Source organism: Tupaia chinensis, unplaced genomic scaffold, assembly GCF_000334495.1.
Source record: "Tupaia chinensis unplaced genomic scaffold, TupChi_1.0 Scaffold000362_1, whole genome shotgun sequence".
Taxonomy (NCBI): Eukaryota; Metazoa; Chordata; class Mammalia; order Scandentia; family Tupaiidae; genus Tupaia; species Tupaia belangeri.
In genome coordinates, this window is record NW_006159859.1 from 4,331,781 (window position 1) to 4,353,924 (window position 22,144).

Here is a 22,144-nt window from a genome sequence, read left to right on the forward strand (position 1 = left end):
TTTTCTGACCAGTGCATGTGCCCTATAGCAAAAACCTCTCCAAAAAAAAAAAAAAAAAAAGGTGTGTTAGGAGTGATGGAAATGTGATAAATGGAGTTGAATACTAAAATATACATAGGCATTTGAGTTAATATGTATAGGAAGAAGAAACACTACTGACAGTGTGAAGTTTGGCTTTTAAGGTTGTGATCACAGATAAAGTTCCAGATCTGGTTTGCTTTCTCACTTTCCCTCTCTTTCTTTCTCTCTGGTGAGCACACATGCCCTTAACCAATGAAATAATAATAATAATAATAATAACAACAACAATAATAAAAAATAATTTTTAAAAAGAAATTCATATATTTAGATAATTTCAAAAATAGAGGACAGGAAGTAAAAAAAGTTATTTTTCTCCATTAAATCTAAATAATTAACTGGCATATTTCTAAGAATTAAGTTTGGTTCATCAGATTTATTTTTTTTATCTTTTATGGATATGATACACAAATTTACCTTTTCCTATAACTTAATATTTCTCTGGGTATCTTTTTCAGTTAAAAATTGGTTATACCATGAACAAAACTAAAAGTAGCTTAATTAAACCTTAATTTAAAAAGAAACTCTGGAGGAAAGACTTTGGAGAGACTTGTTTTTAAGTTTTAGTTGTAGTATTTTACTGTCTTACTCAGCTCTTAGAACTGCTCACTGTTTACTTGAATAAACAGAAAATAACATTTCAAATTGAATATTTTCTGTGAGTCTCTCAATTTGTTAAATATTTATATCAAATTATCAATTCATATTAAGGTAATCTGTATAGTCACAAGTATTGGTTGATATCAGAAAATAGAGAAATAATATTAAAATTCTAGTCCTTAAATAACATTGTATTTTTCTAGGTAATCAAGCAAGGGCTCACAGCTAATTCTCTGCTAGACAGAGGTATGCAACTTTCAGGATCAACTTCAAAGTAAGTAAAATTCATACTTTTAAAGTTTTGAAGTACATTCTTCTTTTACTTTTTATTTATTACTATTATTTTTTAGGTTTATTTCTTCTGTGAGAGAGAGAGTTATCCTCAACAGGGTCTTCATGCCACAGTTCACCTCCAGTCTTAGCCAGCCTCCTAGGCACGTTCATGTGTTGTGGCTTATTCAGGGAGGCCTCAGGACACCAACCTGAGCCCTTCCATGTCGCCTCAGCATTGCGGAGTGCTCCATGATCGCTGCAGCTGAGACTGTAGTCAGTTTTTCTTGATTACGAGATAGGTAGAATTTATTCTGGGTATTAACCATTCTTGACTTGAGTATGGACTTTATTTTAAGAATAAATTACTCCAAGTAATGTAACTCTTTTGTCTATTATGGCATTGGCTGTATCTATAAATAGCCAGTGACAACCTTATTGGGTCGTTGGAAAAGTCATGATGCATTTTTGCATAGAAAAACATGTCATGCCTTCTGACTATTCAATATTAAACTTACTATGCAGGCCATAACTTGGCACAGCCAAATTGGGCACTAATTAGAATTCAGTATTATATTTTGAAAAGGTATACAAGTAAATTATTAAAATACTTTTTTTCTCATTTGATATATTACCCATCTTTGAACAATTTGCATTTTAGTACTTCATTTGGCCTGTCTTTGAAAAGCGTTTTTGACATCTAATTCCATGAAAGAGTTTTGAAGTCTAATTCCATGAAATTTTTATGTTGAAACGAATGTAGTTTAGTTTATTTATGTAGTTTATCAACTTGAGTGTTCGCTCATCTTAAGGAAATGCCAACTCCTGTTTTTGTACGTGGTATTTTTAATATTTTAATATTTGCTTTGCTTGTTAACCAATTATATAGTACACCATATACTCCTTTGGAAAAGAAAATTGTTGATAACACAGATGATGAAACATTAACAGAAGAGTGGACCCTGGATCAGCCAGTGTCCCAGACCAGGACAACATCTATAGTTGAAGTAAAAGGAACCATTGATATTGTTCTGACTCCCCTGGTGGCTGAAGCTTTAGACAGGTATTAAATTTGTATAAAAATGTAATATTACTGTATAAAGTGATAAATGTATGTTATAAGTATATGTGATGTGATGCATTTACATAGAAAATTGTTGATGATAGCTTTTTTGATTAATAAAAATATGTTTAAAGAGATCAGTATTTTAATTATCATTTAACTTTCCCAATCTAAATAGTTATGTTGCATTATTGTATTGTTGCATTATTATTATTATATAATAATAATTTCCAGGTTTTGCTTTTGAGCTGATGAGCATAAAATTATGAAACAGGAACTAATTGTTATGTTTTCCACTTGTATTGCTGTCTAGTTAATGAAGGGATAAGGGGAAAATAACTGATTCTCTGTCCTACAAGGAGCTCCTGGTCTATATGTCAGGAGTCTTACTAACATGAATACAAGCCAGCTAGAGCATAATGCAAAGCACTGGAATGCACACTTTTTAGAAAATACTGAGTGCTGGAGGAGTTAAGAAGAGAGTGGATTCAGTTGGTCCAGTTTTCATGAAAGTCTGTCTTTTACTGTGAAGGTGCATAGTTTCCTATAAAAACTTAGATCATTAAGATTCTTGTGCAATGTCATACAAATGTGGAACACAGAAAATTGTGTTTAGGAAATTGTAGAAGAAAAGACCGTTGCCCAGTCTGGAACATTTCACCTCGGAGTGGATATGGCCCTAACAGGACCAAAATCTAAGAATTGTTTCTTTTGTATAATTTCTGAAAATGTGATTTATGCATTCTCATTTCAATATTGAAGAGATATTATAAATATTCAAGTGGCACTAAATTTCACTGATACCTGTAGATAAAATAGGTCATAGTATTAGATGATATTAAACACTTTCATTTATTAGTTTTCTTTCTTCAGATACATTGAAGCAATGGTTCATTGTGCCAGTACCCGACATCCAGCCGCAATTGTAGATGATCTTCATGCCAAAGTCCTTAGAGAAGCTGTCCAAAATAGCAAGACTACTTTCTCAGAAAATGTAAGAACTTTTTTATACAATGGGTATAGCATATTGGGTATTCATTGGGTGTACAGGATATCCAAACTGGAAAAACTTGAATGGATCAAATGTACTATCAAGTTAAATTGGAATACCTGGACATAGCTTATAAGCCTTTATGTCATTAGCTCCATAAAGGTACTACATATGACTGTAGTATGAATTAAACAGTAGTAAAACATTTATTTAAAATATGGGGGCCAGCAGGTGGTATGGTAGTTAAGGTGCTAGACTTCCACAAGGCCAACCACAGTTCAAGTCTGGAACTGGCATCTTTTTCACTTTCATACTCTCTATTTTTCTCCATCTCTCTCTGGCAAGTTCATGTGCCCTGTAGCAAATTTAAAAATAATAATAACAATAATAATAAACAAAGTTAAATAATTCTTTTTACAAGAAAATTTTGTAAAAAAAATTATGTAGGTTAATTTTTTCCTTTATTTCAAAAGTAGCTTTATTCCGAGCCTTTTTTCTAAAGAACTTTAGTCCTAAATGAATGAACATTCTGTAGGACATTCGTTTTCTAAAAAAATGCAAAGCTACTTTTTTTTGGCTTTCCTTTTTGGTTAGATAACTTGCATCTTATTATTATTTTGGGGACTATTCTCATTCACTTTTATCACGTTTCCACCTCCTATGTGTGATATTCTACTTACGCTATAGTTCTAGCCATGAAGCCATTTGCCTCATAGTCATATCCTGGTTCTCTTTTGTTGATTCTCTGTTTGGCTTTCAGATTTATCTGGAGATTAGAGGAGAAGTGAAAGGGAAGCCAATTATTTTAGTGAACCAATTATTCAACACATATAGGTCTTATATATGATAGGTAATTACGGTTGAAGAATACCAAAAAATGAAAAACACTCCCAGCCAATAAGGAGCCAGTTACCAGAAACCTAGTCTGCCTTCATGTTAGCAGAGTTAGTTATCCTAAAATTGCCTGTAATTACTAATATCATCTCTCAGTCTGCTTCTCTATAGGCTGATTTCATTTTAAAATCTTTACTCCCTCTACCCTGAAGCCACCACTCTTATTTTTCTGTTTTCATACACTTCGGATTTTAAGATGTGTTGTTAAGCCAGATGGCAGCCAGTACGTAGATGGACATGGGGGTACAGTGAATAAGCAAGTTGCTGTTGTGGATGGTGTGGAAATTATGAAAGATCTGTGACATTATTCCTTTTTGATTCTTTTTTAGTTATCTTCAAAGCAAGATGTTCGGGGAACAAAAACTGAGCCCCCTACAATAGGGACAACTAACCAAGGACAGGCACAGACAAATCTTACAATGAAGCAAGATAATGTAACAATTAAAGGACTTCAGGCTAATGTTAGCATACCAAAGGTAATAACTTAATATTTAAAAAAATTTTTTCTGTAAAAGAGCATTTTGATTTCTTTTATCTTTTGCATTTCCCAAAATGCATAGTAATTGAAAAGTTTATAATAACAAAAAAAGCTATTTCCTTTATGATCTAATGTAGATTTAATGTATAAATTACAGTCTTCCCTTGGTGTCCTTGGGGAATTTCCTCCAGTATCCCCATAGATATCATAATTTACAATTTGATAAATTGTAAGTCCCTTATGTAAAGTGGCATTTAATATTTACCTGTAATCTATGTTCATTTCCCTGTATCATTTAAATCATCTGTAGATTACCTGTAATACCCAATGCAATGTACAAGGTGTAAATAGTTGTATTGTCTGGGAAATAATGACAAGAAAAAAAAGTCTGTACAAGTTTGGTACAGATGCACCCATTACAGACGAAACTATACCTGTCATAGCAACATCAAGTTTGAGTGAAGTTTTGGTTGGCTGAATCCATGGATGCGGAGCATGCCCATATTGGGGCTCCACTGTAGGTTACTGAAGCAGAATAGTGAATACTATTTAGTTAAGCATTCTACATTCACCCAGTCATAATTTAATTACAGTCATCTTATGAGAGTCTATACTTAAAAGCTTTGTTTTTATCAATCTCTGGTATGTAGCTATGCCATTCCTAACAGTAGTTTTAATTCTCTCGTATATTTTATGTTTAAGTGATAACTTTTCACTTTTCAACCCTGGAATTTGTGACATTTTGTGTGTCAGGTGAACTTATGTTTGTTACAAGCCTCGGTGGAAGAATCTCCAACCACAGCCCCCAGTAGAAGTGTCACTCACGTTTCCCTGGTGGCCTTGTGTTTCGACAGAATTGCTACCCAAGTTCGTATGAACAGGTAAGAAGCCCTTTTATCAGTTTGAGCCATGATTATCTTATTAGCTAGAGAGGCAAGCTTTGACAATCTTCTTCATACATTTCTGAGAATTAGACTATTATAGCTCAAAACTTGTTTTGAAATTTCAAGTTTCATTTTTGATTAATAAAGTATGTTTTTAAAGGTTTGTACTGTTTTTCTTTATCATATTTTCAGTACACATTGTAGAATTTGATATTGATATTGGTCTTAAAATGGATTGGTTTTTTAAAAAGTATACTAAATGTTTTCACTGCTCTGTATTTTATCATACTCGTTCTTTTTCATGAAGAGGTGTGGTTGAAGAGAGTTCAAACAATGCCGAACCTGGAAGAACATCACATTTTGATAGGTATGTTCATGCCACGAAGATGCAGCCTCAGTCATCTGGATCTCTCAGATCAAACGCTGGAGCAGAAAAAGGCAAAGAAATTGCGGCCAAATTAAACATTCACCGAGTTCATGGGCAACTTAGGGGTCTTGATACCACAGGTAGGATTCTATGACAAATACTCATTACTTTGGCATGTATAAATGTCAGATGATATTACCAAAGGGAAAATGTTTTATTTCTTTGAATGTTGTTCAATTTGATTATTTTATAAAGAAGAGAAAGATGCTTTTAGATAGGTTGAACACAGTGTATTTAACCAGTCATTGTTCATGTTGTGTGTAGAAGAGTGGAAAATGAACTGATGAGAAAGTAAGTGGTACAGCCTCAAATTAGGAACTGCTGCTTTCTCCTATGTGTTTCCTTCATGCCATCTGCTTGCTTATTATAGAATAGAGAGAGTATGCTCTTTATTGGGTTTTTGTTTTGTTTTATTTTTTTACTTTTAAAAATTGTTCTCTTTGTAAAACTTTATTAAGAAGAATTAATTGTAGTATTAGTCAAAACCAGATAGTGTTGTCTGAAAACAGAGCAGCAGTAAGAGTAATATGTGTTCTTCTTAAAGTCCCTGGTGAAGTAAAACAGAAAAGTGGAGCTGTCCTGTGTGATCTCAATACTTTTAACCTTGTTTAGTGCACTTTCTCATTTACAGGCTTAAACAATCTCTGATTGTCAGAGCTTATATCAGGTTTATTAGTGTCAGTTGAGATTGCAGTGCTGAAATCTCTGAATGGGATAGGTGTCATTACTGAAGAACACATGAGCTCCTTGAATTTGCCCACTGTAGTCTGTAGGTACCAAATGCTCCATAATTCCTGTCTGTATTCTGGGTCTGTGTAACTGTTAGAACTTTCGCAAGGATTGAGACCAGCAGATGGCATAGTGGTTACAGCCTAGACTGACTCCCACATTGCTAACAGTGGTTCGAGTCCCAAACCTGGTGACTTGAAACTCACGATGGGTGCACGTGTGTGCATGCTCAAAATCCCAAAGGAGAATGGAAGAGAAGGGATTGTGGCATGACTGTCCCCCTGGGGGATGATTTCTGGTTTTCTGTCTCTCTGTCTTTTTGGCAAGCACACACACCCTATAGCAAAAATCTCTCTAAAAACAAAAAAGATGGTGCCTAAGAAGGAATAAAGAAGATTTCATATTAACAGTTATTCAAAGGTAGTATAAATTTATTTCTAAAAGATTATATGATAATTCTAAAAATAAAAAGTTAGAAAAGCTCCTATATAATTTACTTTCATGGTAAAGTAATTTTAAATTATCTTCATCATTTTACAAAATAAAGTATTTTAATTATTTACCCAGAATTAGGAAAAACATCTTGTAGGAAAATCACAGCTTTTAGTAAGAGACTGGTGAGATAGAAGAGAGGAATATTAAACAGGTAGTCAGAACATAGATCCAAGATGGAGTCACAGTAGCTAAGCATTTTGCAAGGAATTGCTTCCTCCTAAGAAGCCTTGCTTGTTGCAGTGCTTAAAATAGTTACCTATGCGGCATGACCTAAAGCAGTTAGAGCCAGTATAGCTTTTTCTGTGTCACCATTATATTCCAGAACTCTATGGCCCAGAGGTACCAAAGACTTGAGCAGTACTTTCATTTTAAAAGCTGGCTCTTTAGCTCATTGGATTTGTTTTTTTGGTCTTTTTGACAGGATATTGAGATATCTTTTTATGAAAACCATTGTATTAAGTATAATAATTTAAAAAAATATATAAACCTCTGTATTAGAAACGGTCTATTCGCTCTCTTTGCAATAGACATTGGGACCTGTGCCATCACTGCCATCCCTTTTGAGAAGTCCAAAGTTTTATTTACTCTCGAGGAGTTGGATGAATTTACTTTTGTGGATGAAACTGATCAACAAGCTGTTCCAGATGTAACTCGAATAGGTCCCAGCCAGGAAAAATGGGGCTGGATAATGTTTGAATGTGGACTAGAAAATTTAACCATAAAAGGTAAGCATGCGTTCTTGTTGTTGAATTCTTGCTTATGTAGGGGACATTGCTGAAATTTTTGAACAACAGTGACTTTCTGTAACCTCAGTCAACTTAAGAAAGCAGAAAGTGTGGTACCTGGGGTTATTTAGCTGGGTGGATGCCCATCCCAATTGTGTAAGCAGAGCATTCCCTCCATTGTGTGATTCGCAGCCCAGCAGAGAATCCCCAGGGACCACACAGCTCAATGCCTGAACGAAAGCTGTGGTTCAGACAAAAATTCTGAAATAAAATAAAAAGCTACTCACTTTTTTAATTTTTGGAAAGTTTGCATCTTTGAAAATAGGAACTTTGTCCTGTAGGATGCAGATATTGTAACTCCTTTATTGAATGAAAAATAGATTTATAATTTGCTTGTTTAAATGTTACTGAGTAATTTTTTTTTGTATGGAGTGTATGTGGGGGTGGGTATGTGTGCTATTTAAACAGAGTCTCATAGTATAGTGAGGGTCTTTTCCAGCCTCCAGAGAAGGTGGAAATACAGACACATGACACTGTCTTAGGGTAGACTGGGATGTTGAGTAATATTTTAAAATAGGAAGGTGGAATTTCACATGAGACTTTTAGTGAAATGAGAAGGAGGTCTTCAAAAAGTTTGTGGAAAATTTGTATTATATTTGTAATATGGGAAAATTATCCATGGATTAAAGTGGGGTTTTTTCCGGCCAATTTTTAAAATTTTTTTTTCGCATATGTCTGAATGAGATCTCATTTAATGTACTAAGGATAAGACATCAGTTTGAAAATAGCCCCTATCAGAGCAGTATGAATCTTGCTAAAATTGAAAGAAAGACAATTTATAGTGAAGTTTGGGTAGAAGAATAATGAAATCATTGATACTTTACAGAGTAATAAACTCCAAAGAAATCAGCAGTTTACACATGGCTAGCTTGTTTTAAAAAGGGTCAGGATGATGTTAAAGATGACTCCTGCAGCAACAGATGTCCACATCAATTTTTGAGAAAAATTGATCTTGTTCATGCCCTATTGAAGGTTATAGTTAACTGCAGAAACAATAGCCAACACCATAACATATTAATTAGTTCTGACAAAAAAAGTTAAAATTAAACAGATTTTATGTTCTATTGGTGCCAAAATTGCTGCACTCAGATCAACTGCAGACAAGAGCAGAACTTCAATGCAAGTTTTAAACAAGTGGGGTCAAGATCCTGAAGCACTTTGGGACCAGCAGTTAGCGTAATGGCTATGTCGCTGGACTCCCATGTAGTCGACCACGGTTCGCATCCCAGAACTGGTGGCTTAAACTCATGCCGGGGATTGCGGCGTGGCCATCCCCTCTGGGGGGTGATTTCTCACTTTCTGTCTCTCTATCTCTCTCTGTCTGTCTGGCGAGCGCACGTGCCCTATAGCAAAAAAAAATCTCTCAAAAAAAAAAAAAAAAAGAAAGAAGATCTGGAAGCATTTTTTGAAGAATTGTCGCAGGAGATGGCACATGATTTTAGCAGTATAGTCCTGAAGATGAAGCACCATCTAAACAGTGGCTTCCAGGATGAAGACGAGGTCGAAGCAAAAGCAGACAGGTCAAAAACAAAGTCAGGGAAGAGTGTTTTGGGATGCTCAAGGCATTTTGCTTGTCAATTTCCTGGAGAGTCAAGGAATGATAACATCTGTTTATTATAAGACTGTGCAGAGAAAGTTAAAAGCTTTAGCAAGAAGATGCCCCAGAAGGCTTCACCAGAGAGTTCACTACCACCACGCCCCTGCTCGGACGAGAATACTTCCATGAGAGTTTCAATAAAAAGTCATTAGGCATCCATCTTACAGTCCTGATTGGCTCCTGGTTTTTATTTTGTAATGATAATGAATCCCTAAAAGGCACTCATTTTTCTTTAGTTACTAGATCTTTGGAAAAATCATATTTTTCTGTTTCTATGCAAAAATGCATCATGACTTTCCCAGCAACCCAATAATAACATAAAAAATGCTGCATTGACAAGTTTACATTTGCAGAATCTTCATTTCTTCTGAGATGGACAAAATGGCTGGTATTATTGCTTACGGAGTGTCTTGATGGAGATTGTGTTGAAAATAAAGTTAATATTGTCATCTTTTAATTTAGTTTTTCCACAAACATTTCAAAGTCCCCTAGCATATGATATAGTAGCTACTGTAATAATAATAATAGTTAGATTTATCTACAGCCATTTACCCAATGATTCAATTATACATCACTTTATCGATTAGGGTAGACTCTGTGAGGAAAAAAAATCTCTATGAAATTTTATATGAATATTGTAGAGTATAGCATTGATGCACTTTGATAAATAAAATTCTTCATTTTTATAGGAGGAAGACAGTCTGGTGCTGTTTTATATAACAGTTTTGGAATTATGGGTAAAACTAATATCACAGAAAGGGGTGGAGTGCTGACATCCAATAATTCTTCGGATTCTCCGACCGGCAGTGGCTATAACACTGATGTGTCTGATGATAACCTTCCATGTGACCGGACAAGCCCTTCCTCAGACTTAAATGGAAATTCTGTTTCAGATGAACAAGTTGGTGAACTTCTAATAATAATAATGCTTTAGAAAAATAGCATAAAATATTACATACCCAGTTCAAAATTAATTTCTAGAGTATAGTTGCTGTCTTCCCCCATTTTGGTTTTATATCTGCTTAACTGTTAGAACATGTTACTAAATATGCTACTACTAGAATATAGTTTCTGAAGAGTACTGTACACATATTTATATCCATTATAGTACTTAACAAAACTTTGCTTATATTAGGCATTTATTAAGTGATTGTTGAATTAATAGGATTTTAAAAAAAGGAAGCCTTGTATGTTTTTAAGGATTTTAACAGAAATCATTTTTTTAAAGAATTATTTATTTATTATTATTGTTAATATTATTTTTCACATGAGTTTTGCCAGAGAAAGACAGAGAGAGTGGAAGAATGAGAAAGCAAGCCACCAGGTCCGGGACTCAAACCATGGCCAGCCATGTGGGAATTCTAGCACCTTAACCACCATGCCACCTGCTGACCCGCAGAAGTCATTTTTTTAAATAGCTTTTTTATTGGTAGTATTTCACGTAAGTTCTATTTTTTTTTTCTGCTCAGTATTTGCTTATTTCAGTCAGAATCCCCAATAACATCCTATTTATTATTTTTTCTATGGAGAATTTTATGGTGGTGAGTACAGTAGCAGCACAACAAAGATATTCAAAATTCTACATTGCAGAAAGGTTGTCACAGATCTCTGTCTCCTTGCTGTATTCCTCCTTGAGTTCCCTAGCATAGTTTCCTTTGGATTCTTTGACTTTTCTTTGTTTCCTTGTTGCATTCTTTCTCCTTCTTAAATGTAGGTGTTCTTCCCAGGTTCTGTTTTGGGCTACTTTTCTCTTCTGGGTGTTATTTACTCCCTTCCTTATCTCCCTTCCTGAGCCAGTTCTATAATTCACTGACACTTGTTTTTCCTGTCAGCTATGCTTTTAGCACCAGTTTTCAACTGGGAGTGTCACAGTCGTATCCCATGGCCTTGTTAGGCATCACTGTGAACATATGCCACAGACATCTTCAATTCAGTCAGTCTGAGGCCAAATTGGGTATTACTTTGCTTGATCTATACATCTGTCCAATGAGTTGTTTATTATCCTCTTTTTAACATATGTGAGATCCTCAAAACTATTTTGGTATATCTATCTATGCCCAGTACCTGACTTACAGTCCTCAGTTGAAACCCTTGAGGCCAAATGTATTAGAGAATTCAGATTTTTTTTTTTAAAGAAAGGAAATTTGATGTATGTATTATGTGTGAAATAAATTCCTATACTTTATCTTGAAATACTAGATTTTCTGCTCTGCCTGGCCCTTGGCTTAGTGGTTGACGGAGCTAAATTGCCAACTGTGTGATGCAAGTCCTATACCCGAAGGCTAGCAGGGACACACAGGGCACGTCTGCGTGCATGCCCAGTTCCAAGAGGGTGGAGAAGAAGAGAAGGCTTGTGTTGTGACCATGCCCTATGAGGGGTGGCTTCTCTTCTTCTTCTGTCTCTCTTTCTGGTGAATTCATGCCCCTTTGGGCAAAATTAAAAAAGAAAAAAACTGTGTATCTATCTATCTATCTACCTACCTACCAATATATTATTCAACATTAATGAAAACACCAGCGAGATAAGTAACTTCTCATCAGTTCAGGTAAAACTTTGATGTTACATGTTCAAAAAAAATTTTGGTTTTCAGAATTTTACAGATTTTGTAATTGCAGGTAACAGGTTGTAGACTTATGTTTCATGATTAGTGATTTTAAAATAACTAGGATTTGGGGACTAGCAGGTAGTGGGATAGTTAAGGCACTGGACTTCCCACATGACTGACTGTGAATGGTGTCCCAGACCCAGTGACTTGAAAATCATGCCAGGCGTGTGTGCTTGTGAGGCCAAAATCCAAGAGGAGAAGAGATTGTTATGCAGCCATTCTCCAAGGGGCGGGTGGGTAATTTGTTACTTTCCTTCTCTCTGTCTTTCTCTGTCTCTCCCCAGTGAGTGCATGCACTGAATGGCAACTTCCCACTCCCAAAAAATTACTAGTATTTTTTTAGTTCATTTTGAGTTTTTTTTTTTGTCTTATACCACTTAGAACTCAAAGCTCTTTTATGAATACTCCTCATTCTATGATCATTCTACAAAAAATACCAATCTTTTCCTTGCCTTGGCTAGGATTATCTAAAAGTGAATTAGTGACCTATAAGTAGATATAACTGGCAGAATACTTTGTATTGTTTCTTTAATATACTTTACCTCCTTCCCTTCTAAAGAATGATGATTACAAATTTCAAAAATATTCCTATTTCTCAATGTGTTAGGTCATCGGGAAAGTCATGACATATTTTTCTATGCAAAAATGCATCAGAACTCTCCCAACGACCTAGTGGATCCAGTGTACTACCATGTAAGATAATTAAGAATTTTTGGATTACAAACTGTTAGCTATTTGAACATGTGCTACAATGATATTTTTATGGCACTTTATTTGGAAATTTGAAATATTTCTTTAAAATAGAATGGAAAGCAGATTGCAGTCAAAGGAGAAGACCTTAATTCTGTATCACCCATTGTCCAACCTAGTAGATACATAAGCTCTGGCAAATTATAAGAACTCTTTTTTGCACTTTCTTCATCTGGAAAAAGTAACAACCAGCAGCCCTAAATGAATGTGATTGAATGAAATGATAAAACTGAAGCCTTTTAGTTAGAAGATTACTGACGTAGGGCTTATAGAACAGTGGTGTTCAGACTGCTCCTTAGACCCTCAGGCATCTGTAGGCATTCCTCAGAATCCGGAGAAGGTTAGTCTGAGCCAGGTTCACGTTACCCGTTTTATGTGATGGCATTCTCTGTAGAACTTGATTTGATGGAAAAGTTTTGCACTTAAAACGTCAGCCAACCTCTGTGTTCAGAGTATTACGGGGCTATAGCTTAATCCAGTTTTGGCATTCTTTTTTTTATAGGATGAAGGAGTGGAATCTGATGACTTGAAGAAAGATCTACCTCTAATGCCTCCACCTCCGGATTCCTGTAGCATGAAGCTGACCATTAAGGAAATTTGGTTTAGTTTTGCAGCTCCTACCAATGTGAGGTCTCCTACTCATGCATTTTCTAGGTAAAAGGTTTTTAAAATAGAGTACTATCTCTTGGTGTTTCTTCTTTATTTCAAATATCAAGAAATTCAGTTTCACATATTTTCTGAAATTTTTTTATGTTTCTGTTGGGTCATCAGCAAAGTCATGACATATTTTTGCATAGAAAAATACATCATGACTTTTTTGACGACCCAATAGTGTTAGAGTGCCATTTTTCCAATTTTATACTTTCTGTAGATGTTATTGTCATCTTATTTGACCCAGAGTTTGTTTTTTTTTTCTTTTTCCTGATACCTTAGTTTTATTTTCACATGTTACCCTGCCTCAGATTTTTGTTTACTGTTTTTACCTCTGACAGGTTTTTCCCCCTGTTCATTTCTGTTGTCCATTTTTTTTGCATTTTTTATAGTTTCATAATTTATTAATGATCAAAAGGAAAGTAATTTTTCCTGAATAAAATGACACTCAGTATAGTAAGTATGGGCAATGATTTGAAATACACATTTTGATACTCCTTTATGATTTTTTTATTTTTCTAAAAGACAGCTAAACCTTTTAAGCACAGCAACTCCAGCTGTTGGAGCATGGCTTGTTCCCATTGATCAACTCAAGTCATCCTTAAACAAATTAGACACCGAGGGAACCTTGAGAATTTGTGCTGTTATGGGATGCATAATGACAGAAGCATTAGAGGTATGTCTTTCAGTAATACAAGGTTATCTACAAACTTTACTTTGAAAAATCATTCCTATCCTTGTTGGAAAACATCAGATCTGCAAATTCTTAATTATGTTGTATTTGTAGAATTTTTCCGTACATATCATTCTAAATCTGTTGTTTGGTTTCAGAATAAAAGCGTCCATTTTCCTCTAAGAAGTAAATACAACAGACTTACAAAAGTTGCCCGCTTTCTCCAAGAAAACCCTTCCTGTTTGCTGTGTAACATACTACACCACTACCTGCACCAGGCAAACTACTCTATCATTGATGACGCCACGATGGTGAGTTACCAAAACGAAGGCTTTTTTTGTTTTTTCTTTTTGGAGAGGTTTTTGCTATTAGGGTGCATGCCAGAAAGATCGAGAAACAGAAAGCAAGAATTCACCCCTCTGGGGGATGTCCACACTGCAATCCCTTCTCCTCCATTCTTCTCTCAGTATCTTGGGAACATATGCACACGTGCCCAGCACATTTGCATTAATTTGCATTTTCCATGAACTTTTTTTTTTTTTTTGAGAGATTTTCACTGTAGGGCACGTGCACTCGCCAGACAGACAGAGACATAGAGACAGAAAGCGAGAAATCACCCCCCAGGGGGGATGGTCACGCCGCAATCCCTTCTCCTCCATTCTCCTCTCGGGATCTTGGGCACGCATGCACACGCGCCCGGCGTGAGTTTTAAGCCACAGGGTCCGGGACACGAACCGCGGTCAACTACGTGGGAGTCCAGCGACATAGCCATTACGCTAACTGCTGATTCCCTCCATGAACTTTTTGAAGACCCCTTATACAGATCAATAAACCAGAATGTGCTCAGATTAATAATTTTGGAGTTGCTAAGTATAAAGATACCAGTAGAAATTGTGGACATGGATGAGATTTGTAAGGATTATTTGTTGAGTGAGAAATTGATCAAGGACGGAATCCTAAAGATATAGTAAACTAAACTGAATGCCTTTTAAGGAGAATTCAATTTTTATAACCGATATCTAGTGTCCTATTCACCTGATGCTGGTTTGTTGTTTTACGACAGAAAGATGCAGTGATATTTAGAGGTTGGATTCTATAGTCAGCTTTAAATCCTTACTCTTGAGTAACTTTGGACAAATTATTTAACATCTGAGTTTTTGTTTCTTCCTTTTTTTTTTTTTTTTTCTGTATGGCGTGTGCACTCACCAAAGAGAGAGAAAGACAGAAAGTGAGAAATCATCCCCCAGGAGGGATGGCCATGCCGCAATCCCTTCTCCATTCTCCTCTTGGGATCTTGGGCAAACATGCACACACACCTGGCATGAGACTTAACTGAAAAAAATGAATGCAAAACACTTAAATGGTAACTTGTATTATTACTTTAGGTTACTCCTAACTACATTATTGCTGTTGCAGAGTGATGGACTTCCTGCTTTGGTAACTTTAAAGAAAGGATTGGTTGCTCTGGCAAGGCAGTGGATGAAGTTTATTGTGGTGACACCAGCCTTTAAAGGAGTTAGCTTACATCGACCAGCTCAGCCCATGAAACCTCAAACAGCCATGGACCAAGAACACGAAGATGGACTTGGGCTGGACAACGGTGGTGGTCTTCAAAGTGATACCAGTGCTGATGGGGCAGAATTTGAGTTTGATGCAGGTGATTTCATCAGCCTTTATTTTCTCACCCCTCATAATTAGGTGGTTTTCTTACTCTGAACAATTATGTTTTTTCCTTACAAATGCTAATTTGCTTATTTAAAATACACTTCTTTAAAATAAACTCTAAGACCTTTGAGTTTCTTCAATTATTAGTTTCTTAAATTATCTATTACTAAACTATTATTCATATCTAGCACATCTTTTAAGTAGCTATTGCACACTTGGTAACATGATACTTGACTGTCTCAATAATTTGTATCCCATATTTGAAAATAATGGCTTAATTTTCTAAGTTTGGTTTTTGTTAGTCCAAATAAGTGGTAATACTGTTGAAATGTTTATAATGACCTGATTTTATAAGTTTAGTTTTGTAAAATGCAAAAGATAACTTATTTATCTAGTACAGAGACATCTTTGAATAACTGGAATGTTCTAAATGAAATACATATACCTCTTTTTTAAATTTGTATTTGTCTGCCTATCATCTAAATGCCACAATCTTGTAGAGGGGCCTTTGTCCTTTCACTTGGTACCTGTTCCATTCTGTATTTATGTTAATTTGGGGGCTGCACTCAGTCAACAAAATTATTGTGGTCACAGAAAGACAGTGGACATGCATTCTGAGATGTGCATGCATACATACTTTATTGCCAAAGGTTAATTTTTATTATTATCATGACATGTAATAGTCATACTATTATGCTGTGAAAAAATTTTAAAAATATCATGGGAAAAAGCAGTGGTCTTAAAATTAGAGCTTTCAGAACGTTGATATATCATACTTTACCCAGTTTAGTTATTTTTTTTTTTTTTTAGAAAAATAAAACCTTTGTATTTAATATATAAATGTTTATGAGAAACAGTCTGGATTTTATTTATTAAATTTTAAATCTACATAAAATTTGAAAGAAAAGTGTAAGGAATATCCTTTCTATTTATCTACAAATGCCTGTGTTAGCCTATAAACATTCTGTACTTTAAAAAAAAGTGTGTGTGTGTGTGTGTGTGTGTGTGTGCGCGCGTGCGTGCATGTGTTTGTGTGTGTGTGTGTGTGCGTGTGCGTGTGGTGTTTTAGGCAGGGTCTCACTTTGCTGTGATCCTCCTATCTCAGTATTCTTATTGCTAGGACCACAGGCACGCCCCGCCATGCTTGGTTCCTTCATAAAGAGTCTTGCTGTGTTGCCCGCCTTGGCTGTGAGCAGTTAGTCGTCCTGCCACAGCCTTCAAAGTCGCCGGGACTACATGCACAAGTTGCTGTGTCTTGCTTTTTGTTTTTTGTTTTTTTTTTGGTAGGGTGATCTAGTAATGGAACCTGAGCCTCCCACAGGGCCTCAGCCTGCCACACAGCAGTGTCTAGCAGATATTGCTGCAGCCGAGCTCACTCTGTGCTTCTTGGAGCTCAGTTGAATTACTTTTTGGTCTCTATATCATTTGCATGATATATAAAAGATAGAAAAGCTGTTTGTTCCTTTCTTGAGACTGATTGAGAGGACTGGGGTTGGGGAGTAAAAGAGTAAATATTGCAGCAAATTTCATGATCGATTTGTAAAGGGATATGAAAGTTGAGAATGGTTATATAACCAGCACCACTGGGGTTGTTGATGTTTTAAGAAAATGAGAGATACCCTGTAGCTCTCACTTACTCATTTGCACTGTTTCAGCCACTGTCAGTGAACACACAATGCTACTAGAAGGAACAGCTAACCGGCCCCCACCTGGTAGCTCTGGACCTGTCACTGGAGCTGAGATAATGAGGAAACTCTCTAAAACCCATACCCATAGTGACTCTGCATTAAAAATAAAGGTATAGTATTGCTATGTTTTTGATGAGAGTTATTCAGATTCACAGAGAAGACTGAAATTTTGCTATCTGAAATTTAAGTAGTAGTTTTAAAAATTTTTATTTATTTAAATATGACACATGAGAGAGAGATAGGCTCTTAGCTTTGATGGTCATACCCCAACACATTCCTCCCCAGTCTCCAACCAGCCAGGATCTCGGAGACACAGGTGTGCCTGGCTTGTTCAGGTGGACCCATGAGCCAATCCCAGGACTGCCACGTGGTCCTAGCATTGTGCAGTAGAGCCCACCACCTGCACCACCACCGCTGGGCCTCCAGGAGTATTTTTTATGTTGAAATTAAGTTGATTAGTAACTTTTAGTGTACATATTTCCCTGAAACTTACATTATCGCTAATTAATATTGAATAACCATTACTTTAGTTACTGAGCCTTAGGGCTCTTTTGCTAATTTATTGAAAAGTTTGTTCAATGAAATTCAGTACTGAAAATATTGATAATGACAGTCATCACTTTTAATGGGAAGTCTTTTAGGCAGTTTATGATAAACATATGATTGGGTTAGGCTATCTTATGATTTTTATTATTTTAAGAACTCAAATGGCTGCCCAATAACAGATATGTATAGAAAGCTGGTTAGAGTCCCATCCTGGGAGCCAGACTGCCTTGGTTGGAATTTGCCTGTGCTGTTTAGATCCTCTGTGACCGAACAAGTGTTTTACTGTACAATGTGTCAGTGTTGAAGAGAGAAATAACCAAGTTTAGAACAATATATGACACTTAAGTTGCTTGTGGGCCAGTCTGTGGCTTGATGGTTAAGGCGGTCAGATCCTGTGTGACCAACTACACAGTTTAAGTCCATGTTGATTTTTTTTGAGGAAATTTTTTGTGTAAAGGAAATTGTAACTAGGTATAAGTTTGCTAGTTCAGTAATTAAGCAGTGATGTAAAGAATCATTTGAGGAGGCCAGCAGGTGGCGTGGTGGTTAAGGTGCAGGACTCCCACATGGCCACCCACAGTGTTGAGTTCTGGACTTGGTGACTTGCTTTCTCATTTTTTTCTCTCTCTCTGTCTATGTCTCTGTCTCTCTTTGGTGATTGCATATGTCCTGTAGCAAGTTATAAAATAATAATGATGATAAAGAAAATTAAATAAATAAAATAATTCTTTAAAAAAAAGAGAGAATTATTTGAGGCTCCTTTTATTCCTTCACTATCATAAGGATGTTTTTTAGTGTCTCCACAAATGGTCTGCCCAAAACTCTCTGAAGTTGTGATGCTTTGTCTTCTTAAGTATTAACTAGTGCTTTTATTCCCTCCATCTGTTTGAGTACTGTGCTGTGGATTATATATCTCTTCATCAGACTCCTTCAGATTTAGAAGGAAAATTAAATCTATGGTTACAATAAGCAAATGTGCTTCAGTATAATAATGGTAAATAGAAATACCCTTTGTCTTGTACTGTAGAGTCATAAAACCATTATACATACATTTGCAGTTCACTAGTCCCAGAAGACATAACTACTTTTGATATTATCATGCAGAATAGCTAATAGGAATAGCAGCAGTAATGGCTGTAGTTGTTAGCAGTCATTTTTGCATGTATGAGGAAGAACTTCGTGCTGTTTCTTTTGCAGGGCATTCATCCATATCATTCTCTGAGCTATACCAGTGGAGACACTGCCACGGATTCTCCTGTACATGTTGGACGTACTGGGATGCCAGTAAAGGAGAGTCCCAGGAAGGAGAGCCTCCTCAGCTACCTGACTGGAAGCTTCCCAAGCTTGCACAACCTCCTGGAAGGGACTCCGCAGAGAAGTAGTGCAGCTGTGAAAAGTAGCTCTCTAACAAGAACAGGTACATACTTCTGGTTTGATCATTTTAAGTTTACTTTTGTGGGGCAATTAAAGCAAAATGAAGCAGGACTTAAGCTTGTGTGTGTACACACACACACACACACACACACACACACACACACACACGCGCACCCTTTGATTGCTGTTATGGTTTGGACGATGGTTTGTGCCCCAGAGTTTCATGTTTTGGAATTTGGTGACGAGGCTAGTGAGCAGTGATTGCATCATGGTGATTGCACGGTGGAGGCAATATTCTTGCAAACAGAATAATGTGGTCTCATAAGAACCCAGTGAGTTCATAACAAGGTGTTAGTTCTCTCTATAAAAGAGAGACACCTGCCCCCAGCTCTCTGCTCCCAGCAGCTATGTTGTCGGCTGACCTGGTGCCAGGCCTTCAGCTTTGAACTTTCTAGCCCCCAGAATTGTAAGTCAATAAACCCCTATAATTTTTTTTTAATAATTTACCCATCCTCAGGTATTACTGTGAGCAATACAATAACAGACTAAGACAGTTGTCTAGCTCATCCTTTTTGAGAAAATGTTTTAGGAAACGGTTGTTCTATTTGTAACTTTTTGAGGTCTATTTGTAACTTTTTGAGGTCTTCATGCCCATAGGTTGCATAAAAATTTATAGCACTAAAATTAAACTACACATTTGGCATGAGGTACCCTCTAGGCCATTTAACATAGAATTTCTGACTCATTATAATAGAAATACGCTAATTATTAAGGCCTGCATAGCCAGATACCAACATTATGCAGTGAGAGTTTGAAAACATATGCAAAGACAGGCATTTTTAAATATCTGACTGTTCAAAAAATAGCTACAGAAATCATGTTTTCTGCTCTTTAGTACGTAAGTAATACTGTACTCAGTAAGACCTTATTTTCAGGAAATACGGTGGCCACTGATATGTTATCTGAACATCCCTTGCTGTCTGAGCCATCATCTGTGAGTTTCTATAACTGGATGTCCAATGCTGTGGGTAACCGAGGAAGTGTGGTCCAAGAATCTCCTGTGACAAAATCAGGACATAACAGTCTTCCGACAGGTACTGAGTTATCGAATTATTTCACTCCACTATAGGGTCACATATAGGTGTGACAAAATCTTGTTTTTCAGAGATAGTTTTAAAAATGATAAACATGGAAGTACTGTGTGGTTCTGTGACATCTGTGGCTTTTGCCATGCTCTACGTGTTTTTTATAGCTCTTGAACTGATGGGACGTGATACGCTGTTGAAAGCTCTCCCAGCCATAAAAAGTCTATATTTTGAACTTACTGGCTCTAATAGACTTTATGTATAATATTGACTGAAGTTTTCTGAAAATGCAGTTAAATTTCATTTTTTATTAATAAACTATGCTGTAAAATAACCTAAAAGTACTAATTCTTCTTTTTTTTTTTTTTTTAGTTAATTTAAATGGCCTCATAATGGTACATAAAGACAGGCTTCAAAATTTACCTTCCTTAGCCCTTTTATGTTGTTTCTAGTTCCTGATCATTTTCATTTTTCCGTTTTGTCCCCTGGTAGGTGTTGCACCCAACCTTCCTACAATACCCTCAGCCTCAGATTTCAACACCGTCTTGTCCAGTGACCAGAACACTTTGGACGGGACACATTCTCAGCATAGCACTAGTCAGGATGATGTGGCAGGCGTGGAAGAAGCAAACCAAGGGTTTCCTGCTGTTCAGCTCGCTGATGCACAGGTGAGCCAGCCTGTTTGCCCCCGAACATAATGATGCCTCCTGGTCTAGTTGGCAGCATACTGGACTGCGAAGCTGGAACCCACGTGTTAACCACAGTTGGAGTCCCCATCCTACTTGTCCTCAAACAGTTCGGTGTGTGAGTGTGTGGCCAGGATCCTGGGGGTCTGGAGGACTGGAGAAATGGGATGGACGCATGACTGAGGAGAGTGCTGCTCTCTCATGTGTCCATGTACATGCTCCAGTATGAGTAAAGACAGAAAAAGTAGTACCTCCTTTGGCAGAACTTTGCAACTGGAGCCATCAAGTAGTTTACATCTTGGAATCCTAGCGAAACTGTTTATTCATGCCTGTCGGCCTAAAGCCTTCATGCAAAACAGGGAGAACCTTTAAAATGTACAGAGGTTAATTATAAATACAAACAAAGCATCTATAGATCAGTAAACAGAGGGACCTTGTATAATAAAATTTCTATTGTTTGTTGGCTAAATAACATGACTAGAAAGTTAAATTTAATCACATCCTAGTCTTTAATGCTACATTATGACTATTGACTAAGCAATGAGTTGGCATTGACAATTTTAAAACATTGAAATAAAATAAACTGGACATGTAGAAATATTATATGAGTAGCAATATGATAAGTGGATTAGAGAAAATTTAAGTGAAAAGATGACTTATTTAAATAATTTAAGATTCTAAACTTAGGTGGTTGTGGCTTTAAAAAGGTAAAGGAAGACTTATAGAATTTTATCTAATTGATTAAATGTGGCGAATAAAGGCTGACATCCTTTAAAACATACTTTCTATTTCTAAGCAAACAGAAAGCAAGTGGAAGAGTGGAATATGGGTCTCGAGAGGTGTCATTTTTTTCAGAATGAAAGAAGCTTGAACATGCATGAGGAATCAGGTAGTTAATGAAGAAAGAAGGACTAGCCAATGGAGGGAGATTTGTAGAGAAATGAGAAATATTGGAATTAGAGTCAGTTATGGAGAGAAATGCTTTGGACATTAGAGATGCCCTTTTTTCTCAGTTTTTGAGAGGACAATAAGAACAGTTCACAACAACAGTGGTACATTTACAAAGGGTTAGCTTTAATGTTTCTCTTATGAAAGGAGGTAATTTATATTAAAAAGCATGCCAGACACT

General features: G+C 36.2%; 1 protein-coding gene across 1 annotated transcript in view; it reads left to right on the forward strand.

The window, feature by feature from the left end:
* The window catches only part of BLTP1 (bridge-like lipid transfer protein family member 1), a gene marked incomplete in the record, with an annotated part of 179,272 nt that overhangs the window by 77,385 nt on the left and 79,743 nt on the right, over nucleotides 1–22,144 (forward strand). Inside the window, 16 exon segments of the mRNA XM_027773678.1 lie at nucleotides 882–952; nucleotides 1,838–2,011; nucleotides 2,885–3,005; nucleotides 4,226–4,372; nucleotides 5,128–5,255; nucleotides 5,566–5,765; nucleotides 7,437–7,634; nucleotides 9,981–10,192; nucleotides 13,150–13,301; nucleotides 13,824–13,974; nucleotides 14,130–14,282; nucleotides 15,388–15,628; nucleotides 17,292–17,434; nucleotides 19,068–19,287; nucleotides 20,180–20,338; nucleotides 20,822–20,997. Coding sequence (XP_027629479.1) covers nucleotides 882–952; nucleotides 1,838–2,011; nucleotides 2,885–3,005; nucleotides 4,226–4,372; nucleotides 5,128–5,255; nucleotides 5,566–5,765; nucleotides 7,437–7,634; nucleotides 9,981–10,192; nucleotides 13,150–13,301; nucleotides 13,824–13,974; nucleotides 14,130–14,282; nucleotides 15,388–15,628; nucleotides 17,292–17,434; nucleotides 19,068–19,287; nucleotides 20,180–20,338; nucleotides 20,822–20,997 — 2,646 coding nt within the window.